We start from the raw sequence: 14611 nt of genomic DNA, 5'->3' as shown, positions 1-14611 counted from the left end.
AAACTACTCGGTGTGATGAAAAAGACAAGTTGAACTTTTTATTTCGGCGCATGTTACTGACTATACGTATCTATATGACATCAGTGGTTTTCGTTATGCTTATCGTAATTCGTAATGTATAAACTCAAGACAGCCCTGACAAAAAAAATAGCTCTTCCATTTTCATATAACGCTTGTTCACTGCTCATGCTGTCGGGCCGCCATCCATACTTTTCCCTTGAGAGCCTCAATGGCACTATCTCTCATCCACCAGACGCCCTCGGCTTGTTCATCCTCCTTTTCTTCCTGCTCTGGAGTAGCACCGTCTCTCGACCCATGGTGAGGCGTAGCCGGCTTGATGGTACTTTGACTATCCGATATAGCGGCTGCTGCTGCTGAGGCCTGGCGGAGATTGTCTCGAGCATCGCCCCATTCAAACAGCAGCCTCGCGCCTTCAAGGCGCTCTCTATCACCGCCGTCCTTGACGCCTCGCTCCATTTCGAGCCTCGCGTCGACGGCAGTTCCAATTGAACCCTGTTCTTCATCGCCGGTATCCAGCAGGGCGGCTTTCTCAGCGTAGCTCAAGTCCTGCAAAGCACCCAAGTTGAGCACCCATCCCAACGGGTTATCGCCTTTTCCATCTTCGCCGAGTGCCCTAAGCGTGGAAGCGAATGTACCTTCGCGCGGTGGTCTCCTGCGGAGATAGAGTGTCTGCGTCTGCGCAAAGGATTCTCTGAGCTCTTCATTGGAGAAGTCGAGCTCGACGTCCCAGAATTGCGGCCCACCGGCGGTAGTTACACTGGAGATTTGGTCGAGAGGAGGGAGCAGGCATGGAGTGGTTCTATGCAGCACCGACTCTATAGAAGAGCTGCCTCGCATTCTAATATGCACAGGCACGGATACGGGCTGTCCCGTGACGGCATCTTTGGCGACAAGACAGCGTTGCTCAGCTGCAAGGACCCAGAAATGTCTAAATGCCTGAAGATGCGATCGATTGTCCATAACATTGACCGGGAAAATCGGGTAAAAGGCCACCAGTAAGGCTGCTATTGCTTTATTGCTTGACCCAAAGGTAGTTGTTCCACAGCCAAGGAACAATGCTCCAATGGCGAGATGAGCGGCAAGGTGCGATCCATACGGCGTATCGGGGTCATCCCTACCATGCAAAGCTCGAAGTCGACGGAGAACGGCAATGTCGCCTGTGCCAGCCATAACGATAGAGCAGGAGACTGCAAGGATATCTTGACACATTCGGGCATTTGTCCTGGCCAGCTCTTCGTCATAGAGCGGAGCAGCGTCTGGATGCATTCTCGGCGTTGCTGGAAGTCCAGTGATGCGCATGAACTGATCCAGATAATGCAGTAGTAAGTCTCGCACCTTGGGAGAAGCACTTCCAGAGAAGCGCAGAGAAATTGAAAAGCAGAGACCGGTTAGAATGCTGAAAAATGGCAAGTCAGAAGATCTCAGCTTAGATGTATTGCTTAATTTGTGGCGTGAACGATAGGCAGCAGGAAGATTTCTTTGAATCCAACTAAACGTTGGTTCAATCTGGGACCAAAGAATAAGATTCCTCGTCATAGTTCGAAGAAGGAGAATGTCAGGGCGGACGTAGTCAAATTGAAGTACCGAGTCTGGAACGTCAATCTTGCGTGCTACAATTTGATCCTCTGACTTCATGAAAATGAGTGCAATGGCCATAACTGCGCCAGCCGAGGCTCGATCTAAGACATGTACAATCTCAACATTTTTAGTCGCAGTTGCATGCGTGATGAGTTTCTCTGTGAGTCGCATATCTTGTAAGCCCTTGAGGTCATTTCCCTTGCCAAGGTTGATGAAACCAAGAGCAAAGCCGGCCGCAAGACGGTAGCATTCACTCCTTAGCGGTTCCTCTTCGTCCTCATCCTCGACATGCTCAATCTCCGAGAGCATAATCTCGCTCATGCGTCGATGTTGGCTGCCACAATACAAGAGCCCAATTCCCATAATGCCAGACGTTTGGGTGAGAGGCGAAAGATTGAGTTCCGCAGCCCCGCGTGGAAGCATACGTGTGGCATGTACAGACAGGAGACGGGTAATGAGAGAGTCCATGGTGCCCATGTACGACGCGGCGAGGCCTAGCAACAGACCAATGGAGGTCATGGTATGCTTCGGCGTTAGGTACTTGAAAGCCACCCACTTTGCGACATCTTTGAGGTGCCCATTCAGCCCCAGAGCTAGAAGGAATCCAGCGTGGCGATTGCTGAGATCCTGTCCCGGTTTGTTGTATAAAATCCACGAAGTATCAATGCCCTTTGCTTGTGGAGAAATTGCCAACCCTGCTGCAACACCTTGATGGAAAAATCCCCAGCATACCTTCTCTTCTGTGAATAGCGCCTTGTCCACACCTACAGTGACATTGTTTGGCTTTACAACGCAGTTCAGGTTGAAACCACCAATATGGAATTTTTGAGTAATGAGAGGAAAGCGTAGACTGAAGTAAAGCAGTCCTCTTCCTGCTGGAATAGCCAGAGTTCCAGTTGCGATCCGGGAAACTAGCTCTTTTTGCTTTTCCAGATACTCATGGTCAGGCAAGCCTGGGTCTTGGGCTAGACTCACAATTCTTGGTTTGTGAGTAGCAAGCAAGTCTCGGGCTTCTTGGAGGCGACGGTCATCTTTGAAAAGCGCTCGGATAACTGATTGGCGTTCAGTGCCTTCTCCTTCATCGTAGCCTTGACTATTAGTTTGCTCGACACTTTCGCAAAGTAACTTGTATTCCCAACTTGCAGTATGTGTGGGTGTCTAGGCATCTTATTAGTAACTTGATTAAGAAAGATTGGGATAATGATAGCTGCTCACCAAGATATTCGACATGGCCGGGCGAGGGCGTTTACTGGAGGTGAGAATCAGACTAATATCGGTTCTCTTTACCAATTCTAGCATCTCATCTGACCACGAAGAGGGAGGGTGGGGTTGACAGAGCGCTATGGTATCTTGAAGAGGTATTAGAATAGCTTCTGGGAGAGTTCCGAGGACATGGCCGGTTAGACCGCAGTCTTTCATCGCCTCGACCATTTGCCCTGCTGTGGCGTTGGGCTTTACAAGACTGAAAAAACGCTTGAATATCAAGGTCCGGGGAAGTATAGAGTCCCAGCGGCTGTCAACCATCTTGTCTGGTTCAGATAACTGCGTTGCAGCATAGAATATGTCTGCTGGAGTGACATAGTGTTGGCCGCGAAGTCCTACAAAGCAGGATTGAATCCATTCTAGTATATCTGGCCTATCCGGTGGTTCGGGAATTGGATATTTCAAGCGAAGTTCTTGACGGTTAAGCTTATTAGTTTATTGCATCAGAGGTAGCAGAGGAGCAGGAAGAAATCGTACCGTGGTCATGACGTGGATCAATGTCCTCTTGTATCCCTAGCTCGTAAAAAGATGAAAATGTGTGCCATTTCAACCATCTTGCAATCTGACACAAGATGACTCGGAAGTCCGCCCGGCCAGAGGGCTGGTACTCGGCAGACATGATGTTGAGCTTCTGTTCTTCTGATAATAAGTGCAGCGCCATAAAAATATCCACTGCGACTCTGCGCTTGTATTCAGAGTTCCTGCCGAGGGAAGTTGGGAGGTATCCAGAAGGACCCAAAGCAGTTATCCCGAATGATGAGCTCATGTACTCTTTAGCCAGAGCAATATGCCTGGAAATGAACCTTGCACCAAGACCTTGAGCACCGCTTTGAGATGAGACTTCTTCCACATCTTCTTCTAGTACCCATTGCCATCCGCGATTAATCATCCATGACGGGCAGCCGAGAGAATTTGCAGTCTCCCCCCTTTCTAGAGCTTTCCAATCATCAGAGTCTCGAACAGATGCAAAAGAGCCAGAAGGAAGCCTCCGCTTCCGGACTGGAAGCCTCTCTGAAGGCGGATTTCGAAGTTCTTGCCGGTCCAAGTTTAGGAATAATGCTAGGAGTAAGGTAACCAATGCAGACCATTCTACATTAGCATCGGCTTTGCCTTGGCTATAGAGCCACTGCATGGTGTGAAGCCATCCGGTATGGATTCGCTCTCCTAGTGAATCTGCCAAGACACTTCTGCAGACATTGAGAATATCAGACACCGGGCTGCTCGATGGGCGCAGCTGGATTTTCAACTGATGCAAGCGCCCTTGGGTGTCAACAACGTCAACAATTCCGCGATGTCTAGGGTGGCAAACGCCGACAATGCTGCCATTGGTGAGGTCTATAATTTCGCTCTTTCGTTGCCTTATATCTCTGTCAACTGCCCTCCCGCAGAATTGTAAACTTTTTGTATCGTCGACAAAAAGGAGAGAAATTGAGAGTTTGGTCATATCGCTCCATGGTGCCTGAGCGCTCAGCTCATGTCGGCCATCCATAGATTCGGATAGAACCAGAATGGCAGATTGGTTTCCATCCACAATTTTGCATGAGTCAACGACATTCTGCGCCCTCTTGAAATCACCTGGCAAGATGGTGACGATGGTGTGCGGCGACTCCCCCCTCTCAGGGTTTACCGTAGCGTCAGGCTTTTGGTGAAGCTTGAGAGGGAAGGTGACCATTTGAAGGCGCTTCTCTACAGTCTCTTGAATCCCGATAAGCAGCTGGCCCGCTTGGTAATCATTCGTAGCAAACGGAGGAGCCGCAAGGATGAAAACTTTGGGCTGGTTTCGAGCTGCGCCATTAGATGCTGAATAATGGACGTTTGAACTATCTATCGGAATGATGTGGATTTTGCTAAAGAGCATTTCGTGTTGCAGCCCATCGAATTCGCGATCATCAAGCCGTATGTTGTGCACACGATCATCTAAGCCACCATCTAGGGGAGCTTCCAGCAAACTGCCAAGGCTATGATGGCCCTGATGAACAAAAGAGGCACTAGAGCGGCCATGGTGACCAAGAGAATCGTGTCGTTTTGAAGAGGCGCTCCCCAGAGTCGACGACTGTTCAGGGAATATTATCCTGTCGTAAGAGGCGGAGAGATCTGCGCGGGCCAGCATTGAGCTCAGCCTACGTGAGCTCCTCCGTCCAACTCCAAAGCTTTCGATATCCTGCCTCTCTAGAGACGATACCAAATCTAATGGCTTTTCGACCTTTTCGCTCTTCCGTGGCCGTTTCCCGGGAAGCGGTGCTCCAAAGCTATCTCGATGATTTGCTTGCACAGGGGTTGATGTGCCACTGGCGAAACCCGGCTGCATAGAGCTCCGTCGTCGTGACGCCTTTGTGCCAGAAGTCTTGTGACGTTTTATAAAGTGGTCTTGGTGATCTAAATATGCCAGCCTCCAGATCGTATAGGCATTGGCCTCACGATTGATAGTGACTCCCAATATCAGAGACTCGTATGGATGCTTAGGGGAAGTGCCGGGGATGACAACTTTCTCAATATGGAGCATCTCCTCGCAAGGATCAAGGAAACCATGCCTCTTTGAAGATTTATTTCTTCCTCTTCTTGTCGAAGATGGTTTCTCGGAATCCGTTACCACAAGCCCAATATCCACCAATGGGTCAGTGAGGGCTACGAGTCGAGGCCAATGGGATTCGGGTTGTTCCAATGGCGCATCCCACATGTTCTCCAGTGTCATGTTCAATCCCACTGGCAGCGACCTTGGGTTTCCAAGACTCTCCATGGAGAAAGCGGCTTGTTGGGAGCCATGCAATGCAGTCAGCTGGGACGAAACAAAGGAGTTGGGCGGGACTCGAGGAAACTTTAGGGAAATTGGCGCCAAATTTTCTGCCTTTTGCTTCGTCTGTATAAGGACTCCAACGGGGGCAGCGCATGCTGATTCGACTTCGAACGGCATGTGGACTACATGGCTCGTCCCCGACAACATGTAGATGTGAGCCTGGGTCTTGAGAAAGACCACCAGACCCTTTTCAAGGGCCACGGGATGGCGATCCCCAGGACCAGAGGAGTTGCAGCCACTGCCCGCATCCCCAGAAACTGGAAAGTATGTGAGAAGAGCCTGCGTGATGGCCTCTTTTTCAAGGTCGAATTTGAATGTTTTGCGGAAGAGCCCTCCACGAGACCACACAACACACGTCTCAGTCGTGAGCAGTTCGTCCTCTGTCTGCGCTCCATCTCTGTCATCAATGAAGATATCCCAGGCATAGGATGAAGCAGGCGGGTCCGGGGGAAGCAGCTGTTCGTCAATGGCATGCCTGAGCCCTGCCGGTTGATGCAAGCCCAGAGATTGAATAGTTGCCATATTGAACAAGGATGAGCTCCATAAGCCCGTTGAGATAAGCGTCGTGCTTCAATAATGCCGCCCACTTAGTGTTTGCTGGATCCTAGCCGAGGCATCGTCTGGCGTTCAGAAAATCCCAGCTAAATGCGTGGCAGACACAGGCTGTCATGCCAGGATGATTGTGCTTCTCTCCGTTGGCGATGAGACATCTGCAAGTACCGAAATATTCGCGTGTCGGCGCGTGGCTGGCGGTGCAGCATAGGGCAGCTAAGCTCTAGCGGGGTCAGCTGCGACTGGTAGCATCCCACAGGGGACTTGGGCATTGTAGAGCGGTACCAATTAGCGGCCATAGCTGCCTCAGCTGGCACTAATGCACCTTTAAGGCACTGATAGCTCGTGACGTCGACGTCCAACACAGCTCCCGTCAGGTACCAAAGCTGCGGAGTACTGCTACCTGCATAGCATCCTCATCACCACCGCCTGGGTTCTTTTGTTTTCGTTGCCACCCTGTCGTGCGGCGGCCGTGTGCTGCATGCTCTGATATTCGAACTCGAGCCTCATCAGCGATCCCATTGGTACCCAGAATGACATATGCGCAATCGCCATCATGACAGGACAGCCGCCCCAGCAGCTTGATGGGCAGCAACCCCAGCCAGAGCTCTCCGATGCGCACAGCGTGAGCTCCACGCCAGCCAACAAAACGGAAGACGAACATAGCGCGCAGTCGAATACTCCTGGAGCATCAGAAGATGGAAAATCAGAAGGCGAGCCGACTGGAGAGGTGGGAGAAAGTGTCGAGGGGCCGACGACCAAGAGAGATGGCGGTGACGAAGACGGCGAGCGAAGCAGCCAGGTAGAGGGCAAAGATGGGGGGGGTTACAGACGCCGATGCCGACGCCGAAAACAATAAAGAAGCTGAAGGAGCTGAAGGGGTTGAAGAAGAGGAGGAAGAAGAGGAGGAAGAGGACGAGGAAGATGAGGACGAGGATGATGAGGAAGAGGATGATGAGGACGAGGAGGACGAGGAAGAGGAGGACGAGGAGCCGCTTCTCAAATCTGTTAGGCTTACTCAACACCTTGGCGCGGTCTATCGCAACGGCGATGCGACCAGTGCTTGTCTCGTCGCAGGCGACAAGATGGTATGGGCCCTGAGGCACTCGCATATACATGAGCTATACTGATTGGACGATTACAGATCGTTGGCACGCATAATGGCAATATCGTAAGTAGCGGCGATTCAGCTTCCTCAGTCCTGAATGCTAACTAGCGACTTAGCACGTTATCCAACTGCCTGGCTTCAATACTTTGCGTGTATACCATGCGCACTCGGCTTCCGTCACCGCCATATCGATATCTCCATATCCTCCTCCTCTTCCAGATGAGAGGGCCGAGGTGCTTCAGCGAACGCAAACCGGATCATCTGGACCATCTGCGAGGCCATTAGATATGTCTCCCTCAGCGGCGTCAAAACGGTTAAGAGAGGCCCCCCAAGTACCCAGAACCCCTTCCAACGACATCTATATTGCTACAGCGTCAATGGATGGCAACGTTTGCATCCAGTCCCTAATAGACATGAAAGATGTTCAGCTTCGAAATTTTGCTAGGCCCGTGCAAGCAGTCGCTTTGTCACCAGATTATAAATCGGATCGTACATATCTATCTGGCGGACGAGCAGGGCAGCTCATTCTTACGGTAGGAGGTGGTCCTGGTCGCAGTACCTCAAACACAGTCGGTACGGCGGCTGCTGTTGCATCCGATTGGCTTTCCACTATAGGGGTCAAGAACAGTGGTGGAAAAGACACAGTGTTGCATTCCGGAGAGGGAATTATCAACGCGATCAAATGGTCTCTATCAGGAAAATATGTCGCCTGGATCAATGAGCATGGTACCAAGATCATGAGATCCAAGCTTCATCTCGATAGTACAGAGATTGAAGACGCCTGGAAGAGAATCGGTCATGTTGATAGGCCACACACCACCCAATGGGAAACCATGGCAGGGGTTTGGAAAGGTCGTGCTGAATGGATTGATGAGAAGTCTGTCGAAAGTGACGAGTCAGAGGTTAGCCCTCATGATCCAACCATTGCTTCATCTGCTTCGTCCGGCACAAAAACTTTTGAAAGACTACTTGTTGGCTGGGGAGGAACAATGTGGATCATTCATGTTCACCCGGGCGGCATAGGTTCTGGTAGGCACGCTGGTGAGAAGACCATTGCACGAGCTGAAATTGCCAAGATGTAAGTGGCTCTCCCCTCTCTTCATTATTTGATAAAGTCGCCATTTGGTATAGTACTGACAGTTACCTAGCCTTCACATAGACTGTATCATCTCTGGAATTTCCCTATATGCTCAGAATCAGCTGCTGGTATTAGCATACTGCTCTCCAGAGGATGAAGATGATGCTGCAGAGGATGACACTTCTGCTCCATCTCATGCGCGGGATTCACCCAAGAAGCACAAGTCTAAGAATTCTACGTCGTCTGCGGAAAACGAGCAACATCATGGCCAACGGCGCTTAAATGCCCTACCTCCAGAGCTGAGGCTAATCGATCTCAAATCTCAAGCTGAAGTAGATCGACACACTCTCACTATCAATCGTGTTGATAGGCTATCTGCTGCTGACTACCATATGTGTCTCCTACCTGCGCAAAATGCTGCTTCAGTAGTGGCCTCAACAAAGGGCGCATTAGAAGCACTTGCCGGTATTGGATCAGAGATGTGGAATGTTGCGATTAACCCGAAATCACTCTTCAGCTCAGGAGCCAGTATCTTGAGTAGGGAGAGTGAAGATGGCGCATCAAAAGCCGGAAGTATAGCAGGGACCATCCGGTCAAGCTATATTAGAGCTAGAGTGCCAACGGTACACCCTGCACTCTCCAAGCCAGGAGTGAAAATATTCATCCATAGTCCTTACGACAGCATCTTGGCTACCAAACGAGATCTTTCTGATCACCTCACATGGCTAGTGGAACGTGAGCAGTACCAACAAGCATGGGAACTTCTTGACGAGAACCCTGAGATTTTGGCGGAGTCACTTGATGGCGTCGTAGATCCAGCGGCGCCTGCTACGCCGTCCAAATACCAAGGCGGGGCTGACGACTTTTTCGACGATGAATCTGTGGCAGACACCATCCAGAGGAATGTGTATTCTGCTGTGGAAAAGGAGAAGAGAAGAGTTGGTGAGCTGTGGATCCGGGAAGTGATTGACGATGGCGACTGGGAATTGGCCGGCCAAATCTGTGGCAAGGTTCTCACGACTCCTGATCGTTGGGAAAAGTGGGTGTGGACTTTTGCAGGCGCCAATAAGTTTGACGAAATTACCAAGCACATGCCAACAAAGCCGATGAAGCCGCCGATACCGACGACCATATATGAGGTGCTTTTGGGGCATTATATACAGAACAACAAGCCTCGGTTCCGAGAGCTGCTAGATATCTGGTCAACCGACCTCTTTGATATACCTGCGATCACAACGACGCTTGAAAATCAACTCAAGTATCGCGATGTTCGTGAAAATAGTGTTGAAGATGGCGAAACGGGCAGAGACTGGAAAATCGTCGTAGAAGGCTTAGCTAAGCTTTACGAAGCTGGTGGTCGCCATCGCGATGCACTCAAGTGCTATATTAGACTTCAGGATGCCGACTCGGCATTCCGCTTGATAGGCGATTTCCATCTCGCAGACGCCGTAGTCGACGATATTCCTGCATTCATCGGACTACGAGTTTCTCCTGAACGGCTCAAGCATATGACTGAACCTGATCTCGTTGCGGCAACCAGCGAAGCGATTACTCTGCTTGTTGATGAGGCTCAGCACGGCCTTGTACGACCAGAGGTAGTCATTGAGCAGCTGCAAGCAAGAAATCTGCAGCTCTATCTATTCTTCTACATGCGCGGGCTGTGGAAAGGCCAAGGAATCGCGGAGCACACTGGCGAAAACCTCGAACGACTCGTCATGGACAGCCAGTCCCTGGTGGATAACTTTGCAGATTTGGCAGTTCGCCTGTTTGCCACGTTTGACAGACCACTTCTTATGGAATTTCTAAAGACTTCGACCTCATACGGATTTGAAAAGGTAAGATTGATTGGACCCTCTCCTCTCCCTCTCTCTTGATACTTGCTTACACAGCTCGTCCTCGTATCTAGGCCGTCCAAGAGTGTGAGCAATGTTCATACTATGACGAATTAGTATATCTGTATTCCAAAACAGGGCAAATGAAGCGCGCGCTGTATCTCATCATTGACCGATTAAACGATGTCAACAAAGCAATCGACTTCGCGAAAGAGCAGGACGATCCTGACTTGTGGGAAGACCTACTTAATTATAGTATGGACAAACCTAGTTTCATTCGAGCCCTTCTGGAGCAAGTTGGCACAACCATAAATCCAATAACATTGGTCCGGCGAATTCCCGAGGGTCTTGAGATCCAAGGCCTAAGAGAAGGGCTCATTCATATGATGAAGGAGCATGAGCTACAGCACAGCATTAGCTGGGGAGTAGCAACGGTATTACGAAGTGAAGTCGCGACGGCTCAAAACGAGCTTCGAACAGGGCAGCGCAAGGGCATCAAATTTGAAGTCGTGGCGGAAGAAGATGCTGCAGAGAAGGAGAAGGAGAAGAAAGAAGGCGAGGAGGATACGGCACCAAAACCTGGCCAGTGCGCGAAGTGCCTCGAAACATTCACCGAATATGAGATGGAGGCTTTGATGGGATTCGTGTGCGGACACGCATTCCACGTGAGCCATCTGCTCGAGATGTTGCATAATGGCAAGAGGGTCGACGTTGATCTGGGGCCTGGACCGGAAGAAGGTGGGCGATATTCAGTCGCAATGAAAGTTATGAAGGCAAGGCTGTTGAGAGACAGGGTGAGAGGAGGTTGTCCAATTTGCCATCCAGCTGAAGCGTAGATAATTATGATGCGTATATTGGGCGTTATCGTTTTATATATCCGGGGATTTTTTTTCATAGCCCATTGCGACAGTACCTAGGTATGTTAGATTTAGTTAGTATCTGATACATTCTTATGCACCCGGATTAGAGCACAAGTAGTTTTTCCTCATATGTAGGTGTCCATTTTATCTTATTGCCGTATGTACTTTTAATGTACAAATGAAAGAATTAAAGCAACTGTATGCCTATTTGCCTATCAAGGGGCGATGTCATGAGATTTCCCAAACGTACAAATCAAATCCAGGTATGTGGCCTCTTAACCTGTCCTAAATATCAACCTCATCGAAACATGCAGATGTCGGTGCTAACTGAAAGTCCTGAGAACTATATGCAGCACTATCTAGATGACTAATTAGATGAAATAAGCCATGATCATGACCGCGGTTCCAAGGGCAACACTGGAGATTGCCTTGATGGCCGCTCCGGCGCTGGTGCGATCCGGGGCAGAAGGAGCAGTCATGCTGCCAGAGGGGCTATCGTGGGAGGAGGTAGCAGTCGAGTTGGTCTGCTGCTTGCCCGTGGTAGAACCCGAAGCAGAGCTCGATGCAGAGCTCGAGGCTGAGAAGGTGCCGCTAGTGGTAACAGCAGATTCAGTAGCAACGAGAATAGAGCTGGTCTGGAGAGTTGGGTTGCCAAGGCTATCAGTGGTCGAAATGACAGTGGCAGCCGTCTCACCGGTGGACTGAGGAGCACCAGAGGAGACCTCAGCCATGACCGTGGTTGGGACAGGCTCGCCAGGAACAATTGTCGCCTCAACCACTTGAGTAGCGGACGCAGCCTCAATGGTCGACTCGATGGCAGGAGCAGAATAGCCGGCAGAAAGAGTCTCAGGGGCAACAGCAGTGGTAGCGGTAGCCAGAGACACGTGGCACTGGGTACTCTCGATGACAGTGCAGTAGTTCATGGAGTACATGAGGATGCCTAGACAGCGTTAATGATTTGAGAAATCCACATCAGGGAGAGAGGGGGAGACGAACCGTTGGAAGTGGTGGAGCCAATCTGCTGAGGCTCAGCAGTAACAGTCGACTGGCAGTCCGCTAGGAAGGAATCAGTTAGATGGCGATGATTTGATGAATTGAGGATTTCTGCAGTTTTTGAGAAACACTCACAGTAGGGAGTGATGGCAAACGCGCCAGACAGGAGGAGGCTTGCGAGAGCCATGGTCATCTTGGGGCCAGCCATTGTGATAGCGTTGAATGACTAGATGGAAGATGCTTGCGGGATAAGAGTTGTATGATCCTGATAGACAATCTAGAATAGATTGATTAGCGATGTGGGGAAAACAGCGTGATGGTGGCTAAGCGGGATCTGCAGGAGTTGGAGATTGTGATGCTGAACAGCAAAGAGGAAGATATTGCTGATAGGGAATCAAGAATGCCATCATATCATAGAAAATGATGCATCAGATGTAGTATAATGAAAGGGATTCCGTACCTTGAATATTGTATGCGTTGCTTGGATCGCAGAGGTGACTGTGTGATGACGATGAAGAAGGAGAAGAAGGAAGGAGAAGGAAGGGGATACAGGACGAGCGTAAATAAATGCGGCCCCACTATTCCACTTGGCAATAAGATCAGTAAAACGCGTCTCTGAATTTGTTTTGTTTGCTTTTTTTTCGCTTTATTTGTTTTTGTGCGTTTGCAAAGATGGGAGTTGAATGGGGGCATCTGGGAGTGACAGCGGCGGCAGCTGGCAGCCGGCAGCACTCCGAATCAGGGCTGCTAGCATGACGGTTGCCGAGGGGATTGGAAGCTACAGTGAATACTTGGGATGTCGAGTTTCGGAGTCTAATTGCAAAAAATGGGAGCGGTCTTTTGCTATAATACGAAAGAGAGCGTTCGATAAGCTGCTTTACGCATGCATGTGAAGATGACCAAAAGGGAGGCTATTGGAGGCGATTGACGATTTGTAAAAGGGTTTGATTAACGTGTATTGATATTCCATACGTAATCTAGAGTGCAGAAAAGATAAAAAGGGCATTATCTATCGTAACTGATTTGTTTGCTACCTATATTTTGTTTGCCGTTTTGCTGGAGAGTGTCCTGCCTCTGCGGGTTCACTTATGCCAGCCACCAAGATATATACAAGGAAATGACAGCACTGTTACATTGATCGCTAGAGTATAGTACAGCGTATATAGTAGTAAATGATATATATATTTAAATCATTGCGTTGATGACTTCTTTGTTTGAACGTTTATTTGAACCATGAGATATCCCCATTGTTGTGCCAATACGAACAAGCAGGTACCCGAGCCGTGTCACCAGCCGGCTGACACCAAAACAGCAATTTATGCCATGTCGTCTTATTCAGACTAAGCTTTTTCAAGAAAAGAAGCCATCCATCTCACCACCGTCTTCTTAGGACAGCAACTCTATTGGCGCCTCCTTTTTCCCTCCTATCCCTTTCCTTCTCCTTTACGTGTATTTACGCACTTGCCTCCAAGTTTTTTTTATCTTGGGGTAAAAGGTACCGGTCATAGGGGATAGGCTGCCTGCAGACCAGGAACAGCTGAGGAAAGCCAGTGCTCTTCCCCATTTGGGGAGGGCTGGTGAATTGGCTTCTGCCATTGAGCAGCGGGCGCAATTAGTTTCCAACTCTGTTTCTTTTTCATTAATTGGTTTAATTGATTTATCGAATAGAATAAACCAAAACAAGCTTCCGTCCTGCCACCGCCCGCGTACCATCGGCCGCTGATTTATGCCGAGACCTGCCACCTCCATTGCGCCGGCCACCAGAACTGCTGTGCTGTGTCGGTCTATCTGCGGGCATTTGCCCGACTTGTGCGTGAGATGGACTCCAGACTCAGCGTCGATGCTTCAAGCTTTTGGAGCTAGCATCGCCACTAAACCGCTCTGACGGCTGCCGGCATTTCTGCTGTCACGGCTCTGGGCTCTTCCCCACACGCATCGCCGAGAAGGGAAAGCTGAAGCATCTCCAATCTGCAGGGCAAAACTTGTTTGGCAACGCTTCTGGCTGCAGCAAGCGGACGATCGCAAAGCCTCGTCCAAGCCCGTCATACCTCTGAGACACGGGCAGGCTTCGATCAGGCTTCGGGGCAAGTTGCTGCGGCATGCCAATTGCTCTTCAAGGCGAACATCATGGTGAGATCAAACAGCATCCATCCCTGCTCTGCCGGCAGACGATGACGGCTCATGGCGGGGCCCCAGGATCAGAGAAAAGGCCCACGAATGGCCATTGACGCCACGAGCCTCCAAGACTGGCTCTCCAACAGTCGACCTCTTAGCTCCAAGACTAAATCTGCCACAGCTTCACATTGATTTGCCGAAGCTCTGGTGGAGCTCTGGAAGCTGCAATGCTAATTGCTCGATTTGCTCCTCCCACCCGCCAACCGCTTAAGCGACCGTCAAGCGACCGTCCCAAAGCATCGACATTCCTGCGAATCAACGCCCCTCGCTACTATCGCCCCTCGACCGTGTCCCGAGAGTTCCGGCCTCTAGTCCGGGGTCGAGTCACACGATGCTTCGATACTGAGCCACTGAGAT

At 50.1% G+C, this 14611-nt stretch overlaps 3 protein-coding genes across 3 annotated transcripts; 1 reads left to right on the top strand and 2 right to left on the bottom strand.

The window, feature by feature from the left end:
* Positions 1-17: 17 nt before the first annotated feature.
* TrAtP1_008364 (uncharacterized protein) lies at positions 18-6364 on the bottom strand. Its single transcript, XM_014086699.2, has 3 exons — positions 3340-6364; positions 2815-3275; positions 18-2757 (listed from the first exon to the last, which is right to left on the bottom strand). The coding sequence occupies exons 1-3, from the start codon at positions 6176-6178 to the stop codon at positions 178-180; spliced, it is 5880 nt and encodes a 1959-aa protein (XP_013942174.1). The 5' UTR covers positions 6179-6364; the 3' UTR covers positions 18-177.
* A 223-nt stretch (positions 6365-6587) lies between these two features.
* TrAtP1_008363 (uncharacterized protein) lies at positions 6588-11271 on the top strand. The gene is made up of 5 exons (XM_066113881.1): positions 6588-7296; positions 7353-7379; positions 7433-8394; positions 8465-10229; positions 10301-11271. The coding sequence occupies exons 1-5, from the start codon at positions 7024-7026 to the stop codon at positions 11060-11062; spliced, it is 3789 nt and encodes a 1262-aa protein (XP_065969970.1). The 5' UTR covers positions 6588-7023; the 3' UTR covers positions 11063-11271.
* Positions 11272-11457: 186 nt separating this feature from the next.
* Positions 11458-12287, bottom strand: TrAtP1_008362 (uncharacterized protein; the record flags this gene model as incomplete). Its single annotated transcript, XM_014086383.2, has 3 exons — positions 11458-12026; positions 12083-12142; positions 12215-12287. 3 exons carry the CDS (start codon positions 12285-12287, stop codon positions 11458-11460), a joined length of 702 nt encoding a protein of 233 aa, XP_013941858.2.
* Positions 12288-14611: the final 2324 nt, after the last annotated feature.

This window comes from Trichoderma atroviride, chromosome 4 (assembly GCF_020647795.1).
Source record: "Trichoderma atroviride chromosome 4, complete sequence".
Taxonomy (NCBI): domain Eukaryota; kingdom Fungi; phylum Ascomycota; class Sordariomycetes; order Hypocreales; family Hypocreaceae; genus Trichoderma; species Trichoderma atroviride.
The sequence above is the reverse complement of the archived record's forward strand: the minus strand, read 5'-3'. Positions and strand labels throughout refer to the sequence as shown.

What these genes read in the sequence shown, in the direction of transcription:
- TrAtP1_008363 (XM_066113881.1), top strand. Translation starts at nt 7,024, where the DNA reads ATGGGGGGGGTTACAGACGCCGATGCCGACGCCGAAAACAATAAAGAA. An exon ending in GCACGCATAATGGCAATATC is followed by an intron (nt 7,380 to 7,432) that starts GTAAGTAGCGGC and finishes CTAGCGACTTAG; the next exon opens with CACGTTATCCAACTGCCTGG. An exon ending in CCTCATACGGATTTGAAAAG is followed by an intron (nt 10,230 to 10,300) that starts GTAAGATTGATT and finishes CCTCGTATCTAG; the next exon opens with GCCGTCCAAGAGTGTGAGCA.
- TrAtP1_008364 (XM_014086699.2), bottom strand. Translation starts at nt 6,178, where the DNA reads ATGGCAACTATTCAATCTCTGGGCTTGCATCAACCGGCAGGGCTCAGG. An exon ending in TGATCCACGTCATGACCACG is followed by an intron (nt 3,276 to 3,339) that starts GTACGATTTCTT and finishes TTAACCGTCAAG; the next exon opens with AACTTCGCTTGAAATATCCA. An exon ending in CGGCCATGTCGAATATCTTG is followed by an intron (nt 2,758 to 2,814) that starts GTGAGCAGCTAT and finishes TAAGATGCCTAG; the next exon opens with ACACCCACACATACTGCAAG.